The following is a 21521-nucleotide window of genomic DNA, read 5'->3' on the forward strand; positions in this document are numbered from 1 at the left end:
TGCCACACAGTATTGCACTCTTAAAAATAAAGGTGCTTAGACAAAACCTTTTTATGTCTAAATAGAACTTTTAACCTTTCTGTTTCACAAAAGATTCTTTGTGGCGAAAGAAGGTTCTTCAGATTATAAAAAGGAAAGAAAGAGATGGTTCTTGAATGAATGAATGGTTCTTTGTGGAACCAAAAACAGTTCTTCGGTGGCATCGCTGTGAAGAAGCTCTTAAGCACTTTTATTTTAAGAGTGTGCTGTAAAAATGATGTTTGGTGTTTCAGTGTTTTGACTTGCATTTGGCCCTGATGTCATGAAGTCAGGCAGAGGATGTGGGATTTGTGTATGTCATAGTATTTTTGCAGATACCCGGTGCAACTTTGCTTAACAATGCGTTGAGTTGTGGTCTTTGAGCTATACTCGGCTTCCTGTCCTCCTCCGCTGCGCAGGATGCCTCACAGTCTCGTTGTCATTCTGCACTGCTGAGCTCAAGGGGCCTCTGGAGGGGCCAAAGGGCATCCTGGCAGTTCCTCTGCCACCTGGCCCTCCATTAACCCTCTTACGGGACGTTTTATGGATTCGCAAGGTACAGAGCCTCGTCTCTCAGCCCTTCCAGAGCTTTAAAAGCGTCTCCTCGTAAGAGCGCAGCAGAAGATGGCTACGACGCTGCATGAATTCACGCAGTTTCTGGATCCTAAAATGTTCCCCAGAGTGCTTCAGATCCAGTCAGGAATATATTGTCAAGGTAAGAGTTACCTGCTCATAATTCATCTGCTCAAATAATACTGTATTTCCAACATTGTAAAACCTTGTGCACACTTATTGGTGTAGGTGAGAAACAGTTTGCCGCAGAGAAACAACATGGTGAAAAATTAATACTGATCATTCATAAGCATGCTGTTTTTTTAAATACTGTAATTTTTTTAAATAAAGGCCGAAATAGGCAACCTAATTCTGTTACTCAATTTGTGTTTAAGCTTTGAAGACAGGCACATTTTTACATATGAACCAATAGCAGCTTTCCCAAATATGTCATAAAGTATCTTTTTTAAACGTTTAAGAGGTAACTCTAACTAGCAAGAAAAGCACTGAAATGATTAAATTCATTTTCAAACCACATGATGCCGAGCGGAAACCCACTTCTTTCTGATCTTTTTCTAGTTCCTTTTAGTCTGTAATATGTCTTTTGTGATGTCATTTATCTGCTCACAATAGCGCTCCAGTGCTTGGGCAGAACTGTGAAGAAATAGTTTTACTGCAACTGGAGTACTGTAATGTATTTTAACATGAACAATTTCTTTTTCTTTTTTAGGCTGCGTGTATGAGATGTTTGGAAGAGAGTGCTCTCTTTCAACAGGAGATTTGCTGAAAATCATTGATTTCACCATCACTAGATTCACTGCTCAGACCTCCAGCAACACTGAGATTGAGATTCCTGTGGAATACCCAGGTAACAGAGTTTCAGTGGACAGTAGATGTTGAAAACCTAAGACCGTGGCTCTTTTTTTATATATATATAAACTAACTATTTGTGTCTTTGATTAGTAAGTAAACTGGTTATTGTTGGTTGAAATGCATCTATTTAAATCAACAGAAAATAGCTAAACGCGGTAGAAATCTACAATTTAACTCGGTTTCATCAGTTGAACATTAATTCATGCATTTGTTTTGTTACTGAATTTACTTCAAAATGTATTAACATTTTTTTTGGTAATGCTTAACAAAAGATTAAATGTTTAAAATTGAATATTTAAAAAAAAATCTTAAAGAAGCTCACATACATAAAATAACTGCACATGCATACTGTAAAACAGGCTAACAACAAAACCGTATTTTGAAGTTTGCACGTGTGTGTTATTTTCACAGTCGTGTAAGATGTCGGCTTTACAGTTTGTTCAGTCTTTGTTTGTCCCAAAGATGTAAATGGAGGAAGTCGTGTTGCAGATCGCGTCATGTGCTCATCCATAATAATTGTGCATGTTTTATTACATGTTGGTGAATGTTTTGAATAAATGTTATATAATAAAATAATTATAAGATGATCTGTTGCTTCTGATCATGCCAGTTCTGTCACATGAAATTCATTAAATTGCAAAATGAGGTGAAATTTTACAAATTGTCCTACGTTTTTTTGTATATATTAATTATTTTTATTTGTACACAGTGACTTATAACTTCTATTTGTACTTTAGAAGGCTGGTTCTTATTGTGATGTTATCAATGTAGGTTAAAGTGACAGTGTTACAACTCTCTTCATGTTAAAATCATCCCGTTTCTTAAGTCCCAAGGACCTCGTTTTGCTAGTGAAGACTTTCAGAAAAGTGATTTGGGATTTTACTATTCTGCATTAGCATATTTTAGATTCCTTAATCCACCCCATACCTAAACTTTACTATTTTACTAACTGTTAATAAGCAGCAAATTAGGAGTTAATCGTTAGTTAATAATGAGAATGGATCCCTAATCTAATATGTGGCCCAAATATCATTGTCTTGAACCTGATGTGAACAGCAACTAATATGCAAAGAGAAAATTAGAGCAAACCCACTGCTGCGGTGTTATGTGCAAAGGTTTGATCCATCTCTCTTTATGATCGGTGACGTTCAGCTGCTCATCATAACCATAAAGTTGTCCTAGATAGGATTTTCCTTAGCCGAATGTTGATGTGATACTGCTGGAATGGCTTAAGGACGAAAAGCTCCGTCTTCACGTGGATAAGTTACATATAGTGGACAGTGGCCAGAGTTGTTTTTCTTTTCCATTGGTCATGTTTTACAGGACTTTGACTGATGCATCGTCCAAAATAATAGTGGTATAACACCCTGTTAACGACTTGATAAAAAAACTTTTGTGTGTTTGTATTTTTTTATTACCCACATTCTCTATGCTGTCGCCACTTTTGGTCCTAGTAGTGACTTAACATTGACTTTGTGCTCTTTGGGACAGGATTGTTCAAACTAGTGGCTGACAGTCAGCCGTACCAAAGCATACAAGAAATAGCAGACTCACTGAAGATCAGCTTCCACAGACTGTCCCAGCCTGTATTCCTCAGCGGTTCGGAGATTCAGTCGGCGCAAGGTGTCATACGGGAGGGAGACAACTTCAGAATCACAGCCGTCACCCATGAGCCCAGCGGTGGACGAGTGCGGTGTGAGCTGCTGCACAGAGAGCCCAAGATCTGCTTCAGCCTGAGCTTCTCCCAGCAAGGCCACTTCACAGAGTGCCAAGACAACCAGTTTTACACCCTGAGAGAGATAGCAGAGTGGAAAATCTCCAAAGGCAGAAAGAGGACTGTAACCGAGGTCAAAACTCTGCCCAAGAAGGACGTCTTATTCTCAAATTTGCTGGAGAATGTATTCGGAGAGCTGAAGCTGACTCCTGTGTATGAACTGAAGGCTGTTACCCGACGTGAGTATCACACTAGTTTCATTCCTGTTCTAGTAGTGTAAACAAATATAGTTAATAACAGTATTATAGCCCAACATGTGGCAGCAAATCATTTTCTTTATCTATCATTTTTGTCTTGTTTTCCTGTAAAAATATCTGACCATCTTTAAAAAGAACCAAAGATGTATTAAGATAAATTCAACAAAATTGAATAAAGAAGAAATTAAGGTCATGCTTCATTTTAAGGTCCAATTTTCGATATTAACAAACCATTAACTATGACTTTTGCCTCAATAAACACCTAATATGCTGCTTATTAGTAGTTAGTAAGCTAGTTGTTAAGTTTAGGTATTGGGTAGGACTAGAGATGTAGAATATGGTCACGCAGAATATGCTTTATAAGTACTAAGAAACAGCCAATATGTTAATAATAGTCATGCTAATAAACAACTAATTAATAGTGAGAATTGTTCCCTTGAAATTAAAATCAAGAAATTATTTGTCAATAGTATGAGAAAAAATAAATTGTACCCCTTTGAATCAAGTTTTTTTTTTTTTTTTCTGAAACCTCTGGCATATATATATTTTACTTTAAAGCTTAGTTAGATTTCTCTGAAAGCAGGAGATAATAATTCTTTTTACTTCTCAAGTAAATTTATCTTGTCTAAAGGACATTTAGAGACTTTGCTGACACTTTACAAGAAGGTTCTATTTGTTAACATTAGTCAACTAAATTAGTCTAAATTAATAGCTAAACTAAGACAAATACCTCTAAAACATTTATTCATTTTAGTTCATGTTAATGTCAACATTTATTAATACATTATTAAAATCAAAAGATCTATCTGTTCAAATTATGGACCTGAGATACCATAAGCTATCAATGAACAGCATCAGCAAAGATTAATAAATGCTTTAACAAATAAATTGCCCACTGATATGTTAATTCATGCATTAACTATTGTCAGTAGTTACTAGATTTAAAAGAGTTTTAGGGCAAGTCAATGTTTTTGCTGTGTGATCATTGAAGATTAATAAATGAATAAAAAATAGCTGGGATGGGAAAATCGTGTTATTCATGAACGAGTAGAGAGATTTCTTTGTAAAAAATGTTTCTGAATCCATTTGTACATAAACCATCATATTCAGTTCAATGGGACAATTACATATGAGAGCATTAGTTAGAAAAGCGGTATAGTTGGCCTTCACAAAAACAAGTTCTGCTCATGTCTCATAGATAAGACCCATTGATAAAGGTTATTCCTCTTTTAAACTTGGAACCTTTCTTCCCACAGTCAGTGAGAAAATTCTGCTCATCCCATCAAATTTGGACGTGGAGGTGGTGGACGTCACTGAGCAGTTTGATTGTGACTCCTTTGTGCAGCCTCTCTCTCTTACGGACGTTTTCAAGAGTCCTCCAGAGTTTTTTCCTGTGGTGGCCAAGTTGTCATGTGAAAGACCTTTCAAGCTTTCGCCAGAGCTGGAAACGCTTTTCAATTCCAATCAGGTGATCATTCATCATGCTTTCTATGCAAAACGAATACTGGCCTCGGAAATGGGTCGTGAATCAACGAGACACTTTCTTATTCCGGAGTCCTACAACGGACGCTTCATGCGGCGGCCGCGCCAGTTCCCCACCGCCTACGATCTGGACCGCGCGCGCAGCGAAACAGAGCAGATACGCGTGGTGGCCACCAGGGAGTTTGAGTCCGTCTACAGTGGGCTCGCTTCTGTAAGCGCTGGAGATGAGTTTATAGTGGCCAAAGGCAAAAGCTGTGCGCTTTCACACAATGGAACCAAGAGGGCAGCCGATGCTTTTCAATGTCTGAAAGTCACAGGGACGGAGGCGAAGGAGCCTGTGCGCCTCCCCATGTGTTTGGAGGGAGGATTCATGGAGCTGGTTAAAGACAAGCGCCGATACACCATTGCAGAAATATGCCGATGGTTCCCGCTGCCCTTCAACGTCAAAGTGTCTGTTCGAGACCTCTCTTTGAAGGTGGACGTTTTGGCTGGCTTGCCCGGTCTGCACATTGAGGAGGAGATCTCTGACCCTTGCCTCCTCATATCAAACCCTGACCTCTCAGAGATCAGGGAGGTGCCGATCAATCGCGCAGACTTGATCCTTAACGTAAAGCAGCGCTGGGATGGCCAGAGTCCAGTATGTAGTGGGAATTCAGTCATAGAGGAAATCTCAGAGGACTGTTACTACACACTCAGGAGGTACGCCGTTACTACCATCACACCCCCTCCACGGCCTCCCAAAAAACCCAAAGACCCTCCACCTCGACCTCCCAAGATGCTGTCGTCCAGATCTGAGAGCGCAAACAGTGAAAGCTCCAGCTGCTCTCCACAGGTAATCTGTATTTGGTAAGACTTTATTTTAAGGTGTCCTTGTTACACGTTACATGTACTTACTATTATAATAACACTTAATTGTGCATAATTACATGCAAGTAACTCTAAACCAAACTCTAATCCTAACCTTAACCATATAGTAAGTACATGTAGTTAATTAATTTTTCTCAGTAGTTAAATGTATATTTAAACTGTAACGAGGACACCTTAAAATAAAGTGTAACCCTGTATTTCTTTGCATTTTTTGGCCAAAACGCTTCATCCTTTTGCAGTTTAGAGTTGGGTTCACGTTTGCCGAACTATGACACTCAAATTTGCTGTGTGAGCGAATATTCGTAATTTAGCAACAAAGCAAAACTGAAGATCCACAATGGACGAGGATCATCATAAAATGATCGCTAAAAAAAGAGACTGTTTGTAAAGAAGGGTAGCACTTAATTTTAAGGTGTCCTTGTTACACATTTTTCATGTACTTACTATTATAATAACAAATAAATTATGCATAATTTCAAGTAACCCTAATCCTAACCTTATAGTAAGTACATGTAGTTAATTAATATTCCTTAGTGCTTAAATGTATAATTACACTGTAACAAGGACACCTTAAAATAAAGTGAGATTTTTTTAGAAGCCATTTATAGTTGATTTGCTTGTTAGCTACTAGAATAGCTTTGGGTGTATATTTCACTGTTGTTATCCCTGTATAATTCATTGTATTTTGTGACCGCAACATTGGACGGCACACTCACAAACCATTCACAGACCACCTGATGCATACTGCATAGAAAATGACTAGAGCTGGCTGAAATCACCAGTTCCTGTCTGATGGCTTTGTGCAACATCCTGGAGTCAGGGTGCATAGAGGCAGCAAACTAGTTTGTGATGAACTAGTCACTGGGTTTGAAAGTAGTTCTTGGATTTGTCAAAGTTTGTGGCTTCATGTGTGTGAAATAATATTTTGAGAGAGTATAGCCAAGTACAGTAGTTCCATCCACAGAACACTTGTAAGTAATAATAAGTTTTAAGATAAAGCAAAGAAAATACATGTCAAATTTCCCTATTGTATGGTTTAGGTAAACTGTAAAAATGAGTTTAAAAATCCTTAAAGCAAGATAAATTGACTTGATAAGCAAAACTGCATATAAAAATAAGATTTGATTTCAAATTTTGTATGTTTATATATATATATATATATATATATATATATATATATATACACACACACACACAGTCTTTTTACACTGGCACATAAAAAAATAAATAAATCTGCCCATGCAGTAATACAATACATTGATATTGAATGGTGGATAATATTTTATAAAATAATAAATTGCAATTCCTAATTATTATTATTACATTAATTGCCTAAGACACCCACATTGCTGAGATAAGCCTACATTAAATAGTAATCAATGATACTATTAACGTCATGTGATATGATTCTCAGTTTTGTGTGTCTTCCTCAAAAAGCAAAACTGGAGATGCCTAATTAATACTTATACTACTATTGTGTTTTAGGTTTTGACAGATTAGAATTTTTTTTTTTTGTTCTGTTTTTTTTTGCAATTTTGTTTCACACAGAGATTCAAAGGATATGTTATAGTTACCAACATTTATTATTTGTGTAACAGAAGAGAATATTGAACACATAAGGGGTGTCTTTATCATGAGTGAGCAAGAAGCCAGAGATCTGCATATAAGAATCAAAGAGTTTTTCCATCAAGATAATGGCCCAATGCACATAGAAATCCAGAAATAGTTGTAAAAGAAAAAAAAAAAAAAAAGGGTCCAGCAATTGCCGAAATGATCTGTGAATGTTCTTTATCCTCCAACAGTCTTCACCTCACCTGGTAAAGCTTTGCTACAAAACTCAAAAACGCATAAGAACACATCCACACTGATTTAACTTTGTAAATGAGAAATCTATTTCAGTCTGTAGATGGGAATGCTCTTAAATGAAGAACATTGCTTTATATTAAAAATAATTTGAACATCTGAATCTGAAAGTGTAAAAGCAACGAAACGTGAAAAATCCAGTAATGACTATCAGAATATATTCAGAGACCTATACATATGAAACAAGCTGAATATGCATGCAGATCTGCATTTTAAATGCACATTTCAACCCTTTGCACACCTAAACAATAGCAGGAGAATAATCCCACAGTAATATGGCAGAAGGCTTATAAAACTGTTGTAAGCGCCTCCTAGTGGATTCTTTCACTGAGACAATGATATAAGAACTCAACTGTTCAATCATGATATTATTTTACTGGCCAACCTCACAGACATTGTAAGGGGTGGATAGAAAGACATAAAAGGGATTCATTGTTAAAAATTGTATAAAACTAATTGTTGTATTTTATGCCTGGCCTACAATGACACAACAATTTACATATACAGTATATGCTGCTATAACGCTTACATTGCAAAGCAATATAACATAATATAACATCACATAAATGCATTTTACATGATGTGTTGACATCATAGTTAATTAAATTGAAACGAGACGTTTTCCTCAACCGGTTTTGCTGTTGTTTATTTGTTTTAGTACTATGTTCACCAATAGTATTTATCCCCCAAAACTCTCAAAAGTCATTTATTCAAAATCTGCTATTTGATTATCTGTTTGCCGATGATTTGTACTAGGTGTGTTGAAAAGATTACTTTTGAAAATAATCCCAAAACCGTTGGAAAAAATATGTAATAGAACTTTTATATTCACTTATTATATACACTGTGTAATTTCATAATGTTCTGTCATCCCTGTCACAGACTCTTTGTGTTGAACCTTTTAAGCAAGATGACTTCATTCAATGCAGTGATTCAAAAAATGGAGACGACAAAAAGATTCCCATTAGTCCAGTCACTTTGCCAAGACCTACCCTGCAGAAAGGTAGGAACATTCTGCAGCCTCCCTCTTCAGTGTTTATCAGCATGGTAAATGTGATGTGTGACATTTCAGCATCACTAGCATCACCAACTGTTTTCGAACAGGTGTCCATGGGCCTCATTTATAAAATATTGCCTTAAAACTGTCCTACACTTGTTCTAAGATCATTTCTCAAATGGGTCTACATGTTTTTATAAATCTGACCACTGGCATGGATTTTAGTGTACACACACTTCAAGATCAAATATGTGTGTTTTATAAACGAGGCCCCTGAACTCAGTCTGTTGGTCGAGTCAGCTGTGCTGCCAGAGCCATGTCCGCTGTTAAGGACATCTACCTACTAACTGCTTATTTATAATCAGCTCTGCATATGTTGGCTTGACATGAGAAGGTACTAGAAGAAAATATGAGGGACTATCTGTCAAAAGTGATTGATTTATGACCCAACTTTACACCTTTTTGTGATCAGGATATGATTCTGCCATTTTGTTTTACCATGTGTTATGAGGTGTCACAACGATCTCGGATGGGTTGTTCCGTCAAACACTAGTTGTTTCACACCTTTGAATAAGAACAAGAATGAATGAGCTGAGAGCCATTGAGTTGTTTTGTTTTGTGATGAAAAACTTTTCCAAAATGTGTCCCTATGGCTATCAATGGCTGCTCAATAGATTAAAATGGCAAACAATTATCCAAGTCAGCAACTATCTAATCCATCCATGCTTCTGAAAAAAGTGATATGCCCGGACATGTTCTTTTTTACACCCTAAGAGTTGCAGCACATTTTCCATTCGTGGAGGCAAACGAAGAAACAAAATAGTTTAAGAAATAAAGCAAAGTTCCATGTTTCAGCAGGCAAGGGTTTGCATGGGGTTTCAGAGGGGGGCGGGGTGGTTTGAGTTCAGGGCTCTCACAGCCTGGGGGAAAAAGCTGTTGAGCAGTTTGGCGGAGCGGGCTCTGATGCTCCGGTACCATCTTCCTGATGGTAGGAGCTGGAAGAGACTGTGGGAGGGATGGGTGGAGTCCTTCACAATGCTGTTGGTTTTGCTGGAGCATCGTGTAAGGAAAATGTCCAGGATGGAGGGGAGAGGATCTTTGCTGCTGTGTTCACTGTCCGCTGGAGGGTCTTGCGGTCAGCAGCACTGCAGTTCCCGTACCAGACAGTGATGCAGCTGGTCAGCACACTCTCAATGGTGCCTCTGTAGAATGTGGTGAGGATGGGTGGAGGGAGACTTGCTCTTTTCAGCCGGCGGAGAAAGTGTAGGTGCTGTTGTGCCTTTTTGGAGAGTGACATGGTGTTGGTGGTCCAGGTGAGATCCTCTGTGATGTGCACCCCCAGGAATTTAGTGCTGCTGACTCTCTCCACAGTCGAGCTGTCGATGGTCATTGGGGGGTGGTCAACAGAGTTTCTTCTGAAGTCCATCACAACCTCCTTTGTCTTCTCCACATTGAGGGACAGATTGTTAGTACCACACCATTCAGCCAGCTGTGCCACTTCCTCTCTGTAGTGCGTTTCATCGTTGTTGCTGATGAGACCTACCACCGTTGTGTCATCAGCAAACTTGATGATGTGGTTGGAGCTGAACTTGGCAGTGCAGTCGTGGGTCAGCAGTGTGAAGAGCAGCGGGCTGAGCACACAGCCTTGTGGGGCCCCTGTGCTCAGTGTGGTAGAGCTCGAGGTGTTGTGGCCGACACTGAGGACTGACTGAGGTCTTCCAGTTAAAAAGTCCAGGATTCTAGGTGGGTAAGAGCCAGGTGGAGGGTGGAGAAAATTGCATCGTCTGTAGAGCGGTTTGGACGGTATGCAAACTGGAGCGGGTCGAGTGTGTTGGGGAGGCTGGTTTTGATGTTGTGCATGACTAACCTCTCAAAGCACTTCATCATGATTGGAGTCAGTGCTATGGGACGGTAGTCATTTAGACAGGACACAGGTGATTTCTTTGGTACCGGTATACAGTCAGGTCCATAAATATTGGGACATTGACACAATTCTAACATTTTTGGCTCTATACACCACCACAATGGATTTCAAATGAAACAAACAAGATGTGCTTTAACTGCAGACTGTCAGCTTTAATTTGAGGGTATTTACATCCAAATCAGGTGAACAGTGTAGGACATAGGTCGGCAATTAGCGGCCCCCGGGCCACATGTGGCCCGCAAGCAAAAACATCTGGCCCGTGAGATTGTTTGAACTAGAGAATGAAAAAAAAAAAAAAAAAAAGATACTTTTTTAAAAATCGGACTGACAGTCTCAAAAAAGCTCTTTATTTGGAAACCTCATTTTTCAGAACAGAAACATTTCAATCGATCTAAATTCTTATTTGTTATATCTGGATACGAGGGTGAATAAGCGCATCAGCGAAGTGCAGAGTGAACGCTCAACATGCAAAAACAAATGACGTCAGCGGACAACGTCTGGTGCTGAAATTCCAATAGTCTCTAAAACACAAGTTGTCACTCAAACAACGGACATAGGCGTCATATTATTGTGAAAATTAAAACACTTCTTTCAAACAGGCCAGACATCAAACATAGGTATACGTAGGAACAGAAATGTGAGTAGCACGAGTTTCAAACAGCGTGCGTGTTATTTAGGCCTTTATATGACTGTGATGGCACAACAAATATAAACCAATAATAATGCATTGCACTGTCGGAAGCAAATCGGAGCAAATCAGAGCTAAAAGGCTGAATCTACTCGACCATGGGCTGCCGGGCTCGGCCCCTGAAACGACAGAGCAGACGTGCTTACAGTAGCCCTGAATTATGTCCAGCCACATTCATTAAAAATACAGTTCAGATTTTAGACACAATGCAGGACGCTTTTAGAGATGCGCTAGTTACCTTCTGTTGGTATGTGAGACCTCGCACCAAGATCCTGTTGCTGTGTGCATAAGCACCTTTCAGGGCTTCGATCTTGCGCTTTCGTGCCTCTGTCTTCTGAGGGAACGCAACCTTGAAGTTAGCATGCTTCGTTTCGTGGTGCCGTCTAATATTGTATTCTTTGCATACCGAGACAACTTCATTACAGATCAGGCAGGTGGGCTTTGCATTAATAAAACGGGGCAGGATGAATGCATAGTTCTCTGTCCATGAAAGATCCTGTTTTCACTGCTAACTTTTCTCTTTAGATTTTTTGATAGTGCCATTTTTTTTGCAGCTAACAGCAACACGTGGAAATGTGTGGGTGGGTGGTTGTTGTTGTTGTTTTTAACAAACGTGCAGATAATTAATAGCGCCCCCAATGCCCAGTCAGCAAATTTAACCTACATCAGCCAGCTTGAATGTCTCAGTATGTCTGTTCTGTCATTTCACGAGCGCCTACCATTTTCATCCTCCCCTATTAATTCAATAAATTAGCCATTGTTTTGGTTGTGGCCCGCCATGTAATGGCTTGGAAAAAATCTGGCCCGAGGCCAAACTTAATTGCCGACCCCTGGTGTAGGAATTACAACAGTTTGCATATGTGCCTCCCACTTGTTAAGGGACCAAAAGTAATGGGACAATTGGCTTCTCAGCTGTTCCATGGCCAGGTGTGTGTTATTCCCTCATTATCCCAATTACAATGAGCAGATAAAATGTCCAGAGTTCATTTCAAGTGTGCTATTTGCATTTGGAATCTGTTGCTGTCAACTGTCAAGATGAGATCCAAAGAGCTGTCACTATCAGTGAAGCAAGCCATCATTAGGCTGAAAAAACAAAACAAACCCATCAGAGAGATAGCAAAAACATTAGGCGTGGCCAAAACAACTGTTTGGAACATTCTTAAAAAGAAGGAACGCACCGGTGAGCTCAGCAGCACCAAAAGACCCGGAAGACCACGGAAAACAACTGTGGTGGATGACCGAAGAATTCTTTCCCTGGTGAAGAAAACACCCTTCACAACAGTTGGCCAGATCAAGAACACTCTCCAGGAGGTAGGTGTATGTGTCAAAGTCAACAATCAAGAGAAGACTTCACCAGAGTGAATACAGAGGTTTCACCACAAGATGTAAACCATTGGTGAGCCTCAAAAACAGGAAGGCCATATTAGAGTTTGCCAAACGACATCTAAAAAAGCCTTCACAGTTCTGGAACAACATCCTATGGACAGATGAGACCAAGATCAACTTGTACCAGAGTTATGGGAAGAGAAGAGTATGGAGAAGGAAAGGAACTGCTCATGATCCTAAGCATACCACCTCATCAGTGAAGCATGGTGGTGGTAGTGTCATGGCGTGGGCATGTATGGCTGCCAGTGGAACTGGTTCTCTTGTATTTATTGATGATGTGACTGCTGACAAAAGGAGCAGGATGAATTCTGAATATTATCTGCTCATATTCAGCCAAATGCTTCAGAACTCACTGGACGGCGCTTCACAGTGCAGATGGACAATGACCCAAAGCATACTGCAAAAGCAACCAAAGAGTTTTTGAAGGGAAAGAAGTGGACTGTTATGCAATGGCCAAGTCAATCACCTGACCTGAATCCGATTGAGCATGCATTTCACTTGCTGAAGACAAAACTGAAGGGAAAATGCCCCAAGAACAAGCAGGAACTGAAGACGGTTGCAGTAGAGGCCTGGCAGAGCATCACCAGGGATGAAACCCCATCGTCTGGTGATGTCTATGCGTTCCAGACTTCAGGCTGTAATTGACTGCAAAGGATTTGCAACCAAGTATTAAAAAGTGAAAGTTTGATTTATGATTATTATTCTGTCCCATTACTTTTGGTCCCTTAACAAGTGGGAGGCACATATGCAAACTGTTGTAATTCCTACACCGTTCACCTGATTTGGATGTAAATACCCTCAAATTAAAGCTGACAGTCTGCAGTTAAAGCACATCTTGTTAGTTTCATTTGAAATCCATTGTGGTGGTGTATAGAGCTAAAAATGTTAGAATTGTGTCAATGTCCCAATATTTATGGACCTGACTGTAAAATATCATGTAATTTTAAACGATTTACTATAAGATTAAAAGCACCATAATCTGGGATTTTCAACATGAAAGAGATGTTCAAGCTAAGGATGTTTCAACTATTATCATCATTTCCTTTTGACCCTAATAAACTGCTAATGAATTCTATGGCAAGTGACACAGTATACAGTTCTCATACTATGTGTAAATAGCTGTGCTAAAACATTTGAGTATTTTTGCATGCCAACAGATTTTTTAATCTAAAAATCAAAATATTTTTTGACAGACATTTTTCATATACCCCTAGATTTAGTCATATTATCAAGATTTCGGATGGCCGTTCACAGTTGTTTGTTGAACTGTGTATGTTTTTAGGTGAAGACTCCTCTTTGTGAGCTGTCATCATAATAGGAATAAATGAAAATTAAGAAATGTATTAACAGTCTTTCTCTTTGAGATATTTGTTTTAATGCAACTTCAAAAAGTGCGAAGCATCAACACAAAAATTAAGTCTTGCTGTTTTACCCTTAAAACAATTACAACCTAAACAAATCAAACTATTGCACTGAAAGCTGTACATTCTTTTAAGTTTGAGCATGTTAAAGTTTCCACGCTCTTGTAAAGAGTATAGATAAATTTAATCTATAACCTTTTGTACATTCAAGAGACCAAATCACTAAGAAAGAGACTATAGCAAGAAAATGTTGCATCGCTGGTTGATTTTATATTAGAGCAAAACATGTTGGTCTGCAGAGATTTAATTTTCTGGCTAGACCACCTGTAATGTCGTTACTCCTGTTTGTTCGTAAAGGCAATTTGATCATTTTCTTCACTACTTCAATGTGTGAATGTATATTCAACAATATATTGTTGAAATAAAAGGCTGACTCACTTAACTCGTTATTCTGTTCTCTGAGTTCATAAAAATGTCTTTATTTAAAACATTTAAATGTAACAATTTAGCAGAAGCTTTTATCCGAAGTGACTTACAAATGAGGAAAGTGTTGAGGGCTAAGTGATGTGACGAGTCCTGGATAGTCTAACGCGGTACAGATAGCAAGTTTTTGTTTGTTATCAATTTAATTTATTAGAAAACCGGTAGACAATAGAACGTACGAGCATAGAGGGAAAGTAATTAATAAGAAACGATCTTAAATGATTTCAAAAACAGCACTGCCGTGTATATAAAAAAGTAGGATAATATAACGTAAATGTAAATAGTCTTACATGTAAATGTAAATGTCTTGACTGAAGATGAGGTTTAAAGCAATATTTTATTAAATCAACCAAATTCACAGAAATATTGGCTTATGTGAAATAAAAGGCCCGCTAACATGGCAGCAAAAAACTAGGAAACAAAGTGTACAACGCCATAAGTGTTGGGCCTAACAATTACAATTAGGTGGGAAAATAAGATAAGAATGGTGAAACTGCGGTAAACATTCAAACAGAGGCTTGTTTGAGTAACACTCTCGTCCGTCACAAGTTTTCACTGTTTAATGCACCCAACTACCCATACAATGAAGGCTCGTTGCATGAAACTGTAACCACAACCATCGTCAACTTAAATGAACAAAAGACAGTAATCAGCAATATGTGTTCACACAGTTAACTTTATTTAAATGTGGCACTGATATAAAATGACCCTGAGTTGTTAGAAAAGAAATGTATACTGATATCACTGCAAGAAGATATTTTGATTAAAGATTAGAGGGTCAAAAAAGTATTGTTCATAATAAGATCCATGATCCATAACTTTAATTTCACGATGGTTAAACTTTAACTTCTATACCAAAGATAATGTTAAGATGCTAACTACAGAAGACTTTGTGGCAATACCATATTAAAATATTTCAAATAAATAAAAAATGTGATGAACACAATATATTCAACACTATATACATCAACAATATTTTTAATGTGTTTCAAAATATGCTTATACCTTTTAAACATATAATTTGAATAAAAGAGTCTTAGAGGCAAGCGAAAATTTAATCCAATAGCTGTTTATTAAACAATTAAACATACAGCAAGGAACACAGAGGTAGTAACGTGGCAACAGAAGCAAGGACTCAATAAATGACAAAATAGAGTATTTGTGAAGTGACATACTGCCAAGTATGGTGACCCATACTCAGAATTCGTTCTCTGCATTTAACCCATCCAACGTGCACACACACAGCAGTGAACACACACACACCGTGAACACACACCCGGAGCAGTGGGCAGCCATTTATCCTGCGGCGCCCAGGTTCGGTGCCTTGCTCAAGGGCACCTCAGTCGTGGTATTGATGGTGGAGAGAGCGCTGGACATTCACTCCCCCCACCTACAATCCCTGCCGGCCCGAGACTCGAACCCACAACCTTTGGATTACGAGTCCGACTCTCTAACCATTAGGCCACGACTTTGCCACAGAGGTTTACTATAACACATGGTTCTAGTTTTTTAAAAAAAAAAAAAAAAAAAAAAAAATAGTTATGCGCGTCATCAGGTTTAAACACTTACTGATCATTTAGCAATGCTTAAAATAAATTCAATTCAAGTTAAACAGCTTGTCTGTTGTCGAGAAAATGGTGTGTAACACAGGTACGTCACTCTGCTCAAAATATAGACTCGTTTTGCAGCATTTGAAGGGGTTGTCCGCTTGAATAGGCCAGTCACAATCATACTCATAGTCAGACTCGTCGCTGCTTTGAGACAAAAAGTTTGTTACAGCATCCTTGCCATGTTTATTTACCAATATAGGGTAATTTCCCACCGGAAAAAAGTACTAGATTTTCCACCAAAATTAAATTCTCTCCAAATTTGACTGGAGAAGTATGCCCAGTCTATGGCAGTCAAAAGCAGATAGTCCCATTCGGATGTATATTCTTTGTAAGATTCCAAAACGTAGAGTTTTACAATCTGCAACTCTGTCAAACGCAAATCTTTCCACACGATCATAAGACACTGGGAAATCTTGATTCACAAAATCATCATCTTTACTGAGAACCTTTTCTTAGACTCTTCCCTTGATTTTTACTTGGTGCTAAAGTCAGCTCCTCTCTCATTTCAACAGAAGTTCTTGGCGGTGTTACACACATCATTCTTCTAGATGTTTCAGGACTGTTTGGAACAGCGGCAGCCATTGTAACAAGAGAATGCATGATGTCTTCTGCGGATAACTATGTGCCACCTAAACCTTATTTAAATACCAAATTGTGTATATATATAGGACTCCATAGGTGTGAAACAAACCAGGATGTGACACCTTCAATAGTCATAAAACATCAGATGCTTTGACACGTCCAGCGAGATTGTTATCTCTTAAATTACCTCAAGTTTTTTCTTGAAAGCAACGCATTAAATTATCTTGTTGGTAAATAAAAGTATGCTGTTGCACAGTATTTTTGTTTACACCTTCAGTTCATGAGGACCTCTAATAGAATTTTTTAATTTAATAATGTACAAATCAAATATGAACACAGAGAAGCCAAGAATGCAAAGAGCTATCCGAAAAAAAAACAGCCATCCGAAATCTTGATAATAGACTAAATCTAGGGGTATATGAAAAATGTCTGTCAAAAAATATTTAGATTTTTAGACAAAAAAATCTGTTGGCATGCAAAAATACTCACAAATGTTTTAGCACAGCTATTTACACATAGTATGATAACTGTATACTGTGTCACTTGCCATAGAATTCATTAGCAGTTTATTAGGGTCAAAAGGAAATGATGATAATAGTTGAAACATCCTTAGCTTGAACATCTCTTTCATGTTGAAAATCCCAGATTATGGTGCTTTTAATCTTTTAGTAAATCCTTTATAATGACATATCATCTACAAATAGTCCAAATGTATTAAACTACTTGGTTGGCATGAAGCTTAATCTGGATCCCCAAAGCAAAGTTTTGTGTTCTAGGTATAAAAATTTACACCAATAAATGAACATTAGAAAACAACATGCAATACTTGTGATTGTTAAACACCTCGGGTAAATAATTTGAAACGTAGATCTGTCAAATGAGAACTGTTCACTCTGAAGCGTAGATAGACAGCATACCTTGCTTTAGTGACACGCAATGTGTTTAACCTTTTAAACATGTTTAAAACTTGCGGTTGTAATTATTTTACTGAGAAGTATCGAAGATACTCTCGACCCTCCTTCTCAGTTAGGCCCAAACATTAGATGGGTGGATGGTAGTGGTTTGAATAAATTGCTTGGCTCTTTGTCTTCAGTTTTTAACAATAGCCTATCAGCTTGTACTGACTCTACAATGCTGTGTCAGGATGCATGCATACAAATGTTTTAGAAAGACCCAGACCTAAAACCTTTTCAGAAGGATATAAACAGTGTGATGGGTAATGGTCTTCGTGAATGCTTTGATTTTTTGTCTTAGCCATTAAGATTTAGCCCATAGATCAGGTAGACACGTGTTTGGAGGTCTTCAACCTAAAACAAAGTACATCCCCAAACATGACACCGTTATTCTACCATCACTGGAAGGTAGACGCCCATTAACATAAGAGACATTAACATACAGTCTATAGATCAGTCCATGGTGAGGTGTCGACATAAACACTGTTGTACAGACCCAGAAAGTCAGGAAGGAGACAGATGAAGAAAGGATGATTTTAGACTAGTTAGGACATTCATGTGAAAAGTTTAGATAATGACTAATTTCTCAATACATGTTTGATACTACCAGTCAGGGTAACACATTGCAATCCAAATACACAACAACACACCCCACATATAGGAGGGCTAAGCATGCAAGTCTGGGAACAACTTAATTCACAGATATGCATCTGGACTGCATGGATCTCACTTTAACTCATGTAAGTTCTCTTAGAACTTTGTTTTATTTCTTAAACTATTTTGTTTCTTCGTTTGCCTCCACGAGTGGAAAATGTGCTGCAACTCTTAGGGTGTAAAAAAGAACATGTCCGGGCATATCACTTTTTTCAGAAGCATGGATGGATTAGATAGTTGCTGACTTGGATAATTGTTTGCCATTTTAATCTATTGAGCAGCCATTGATAGCCATAGGGACACATGTTTGGAAAAGTTTTTCATCACAAAACAAAAGAACTCAATGGCTCTCAGCTCATTCATTCTTGTTCTTATTCAAAGGTGTGAAACAACTAGTGTTTGATGTAACAACCCATCCAAGATCGTTGTGACACCTCATAACACATGGTAAAACAAAATGGCAGAATCATATCCTGATCACAAAATGGTCACTACCATAAACAGGAGGTCAGAGGTGTCAAGTTTGACACCTGGGTGTCATAAATATCAAGAAACAGGAACAGGAGGTCAGAGGTGTTGACACCTGGGGGTCAGATAGTCCCTCATATTTTCTTCTGGTAATCTAAAAAAAAAAAAACAAACAAAAAAAAAGTTCACACTTCAGCTTTGTGTGTTTTTAAGCTTGTGTGTGTGTTTGGTGTCCTCACCTAAATTTTGAGTGGGCATTTGTTTCACCCTCAGATCTTGCCATGGGCCGAAGTCTGGACAACATATCCATTACAAAACATGAAGATGACGACGATGATGTGCATGATTATGAATATATCGATGAAGATCAGCTTGACAGCATAAGGAGGACATACAATGAACAAAACATTAACACGGGCAAAGGAAAACCGAGTAGCACAATATAAGTGTGCTATGAAGAGTATACTATGAAGTTCACTATGGCTGTGTTCCAAAACCACTTACTTTAATTTCACATGATGAGACTGACATGGCCAAAGTCTATTTAATAATCATGTAACTTTACATGACTATGAATCTGATGGAATGCAAATAATTTATTAAGTTAAAGGTCTCCTGTGTTTTCAAATCCCAGAGCAAAAATGTGCTAATTAGTCCTGTAGGGGAGCAGACATGAGGTACAAATCTGGGCTTTTTGGAACTGCCTTTCTTAATGGGATTAATGCCAAACTTCGAGTGAACAGGGTAAAGTAAATGAGTTCAAAATCATCTCTTTGGTCAGTTGATGGTCTGACCCTGAGGTTAATGCATGTTGTATATTCATTCAAATAGTCGTTGTTTTTTCTGAATTAATGTGTAAGGTCCATCGGATATTATGGTGCTTATATGAACTGGTATACTATCCGTTATGAAACCGTAACAAGTACAATAAGTGAAGCAAACAGTATATAATCATAACAGTTTCACATATCATATTTACAGGTACATTTACTCCCTACCATCTAAGACAAATATTTCCAGGCAATACATTATTCAACAAAAAGAAAGTCACAATGCAGAAATAAGAGAAAACTGAACTGCACCCATCTCAGTAGCCAGACCCTGTAGATTGGTGTGGCTAATTCTTTAAAAGCTTTTTTTTTTAAAGTATATAGCTGTGTATCATTAGAGAAGTGATTGCTACTTCAGCAGGGTTGTACTCTGAATGATTAAAACAGCATCAGTCATTCCAAACATACAAATCAGAGCAGTGCAAACTGTTGTCAGTCTTCACAAAAGTGGGCTTCCTAGCAAATTCAAAAATTCAGATATTTTATATTATATTCCATACAATATTATGAGTATGTTTTGAAAAATCACATTTGGGCTGTAGATGAGAGATGACTTGTACATAAGGGTACTGTCATTTTAGACACGTCCAAAACTGTTGCAACAGAGATGGAAATACAATTTTTAAATACATGAATTATGTTTTCATCTTTGTTGCCACAGTTTTGTTAGTGCCTTTTTCTGTTCTAAAGAAGGGGGTGTCCGAACACTTTTGCCCGTATAGTGTCTGTACAAGTCATTGGTGTTTGGTGATGAGTTTTTGGCTCAAGGTCTGCATATAAAGTCACACCAGAGGTGTTCAGCTGGGATCAGGACTTGTCTTTCTGCAGACCAGTCAAGTTCTTCCACACTGACTCAATCAATCATGTCTTTTTGAACCGTGTCTTATACACAGAGACACTGTCATGTTAGAATAGAAAAGGGTCCTGTCCAAACTATTAGTACTACTACTACTAATTAGAAGCACACAATTCCCTAGAATATCATTATATGCTTAAACATTAAGATTTGTACTCATAGAAATTACTGAAGTAGTCAAACCTGTTCATTAGAAGGGGGTGACCCAATACTTTTGGCAATATAGTGTATTAATAAATTCTACAGAAACTGATTTCACAAAGCCACTCTTTTTTTTTTTAAGTGTCTGGATCACAACCTGCTCTTACTCACAAAGCGTCCAGTACTGCCGCATGTCCAAGCGAATGCACATCACTGTATCATTTAGCAGCTGTTTACCGATGCTCCAAGGCTGTGTTGTTTTAACCTGCTGTCACATTGGTGTGCAAGCCGAATAGTGTTACTTTATTACAATGACTTTTATGAAATACCACCACCCTGTCCACATGGCTAATGATGGGAATTAAAATTGAATTCAAAATGTTCCAATTTATTGGCATTGGGGAAAAAAGGGCAATAATGACAACAAAGCTGTTAGAAATGGTCTTTCTATTGCTAAGCCTCTGCAGTGAAGAATTTAAAGGTTTGTGGATGGCTTGTGGATCATGCACTCTCCGGAAAAAAATTACAAAAAGCTACAACTGGGGTGACACTTTTATACCCTATTTATTTAATGGTTTGTGTTAGTATTACAATACTAATATTATTTCGTAAAAAAATATTAGTTCCTTTTAAAAGGGTGACGGTGACAGCTGTTTTTAAGTAATGACGCCAGGGGAATCAATCTTTTTTGTTAACTTAAGTATATATAAATTGAGTTTTTTGTACAGTCTGGTTATATATAGAACTGAAAGTGGGTGTATTTTTTACATCATTTTGTGGAGAAAGAAACATCACATTTTCTGCATTTTGTCTGGCTTACTTTGAATAAATGAGATGGATACATGTTTGATTTTTTTCTTCTGTATTTATTTTGTTAAATACACAAATTATATATGTTCACACATGCTGTCATTGTAAAACATCTGGGATGCAGCAGTGTTGTGGACACATCAAACCTCTGC

At 38.0% G+C, this 21521-nt stretch overlaps 1 protein-coding gene across 1 annotated transcript; it reads left to right on the forward strand.

Annotated features, from left to right (window-relative positions):
- The first annotated feature begins 382 nt into the window (after positions 1-382).
- themis (thymocyte selection associated) lies at positions 383-21461 on the forward strand. Its single transcript, XM_079375950.1, has 6 exons — positions 383-733; positions 1301-1438; positions 2935-3396; positions 4671-5728; positions 8509-8629; positions 19006-21461. Exons 1-6 carry the CDS (start codon positions 643-645, stop codon positions 19176-19178), a joined length of 2043 nt encoding a protein of 680 aa, XP_079232076.1. The 5' UTR covers positions 383-642; the 3' UTR covers positions 19179-21461.
- Positions 21462-21521: the final 60 nt, after the last annotated feature.

This window comes from Barbus barbus, assembly GCF_936440315.1.
Source record: "Barbus barbus genome assembly, chromosome: 24".
Taxonomy (NCBI): domain Eukaryota; kingdom Metazoa; phylum Chordata; class Actinopteri; order Cypriniformes; family Cyprinidae; genus Barbus; species Barbus barbus.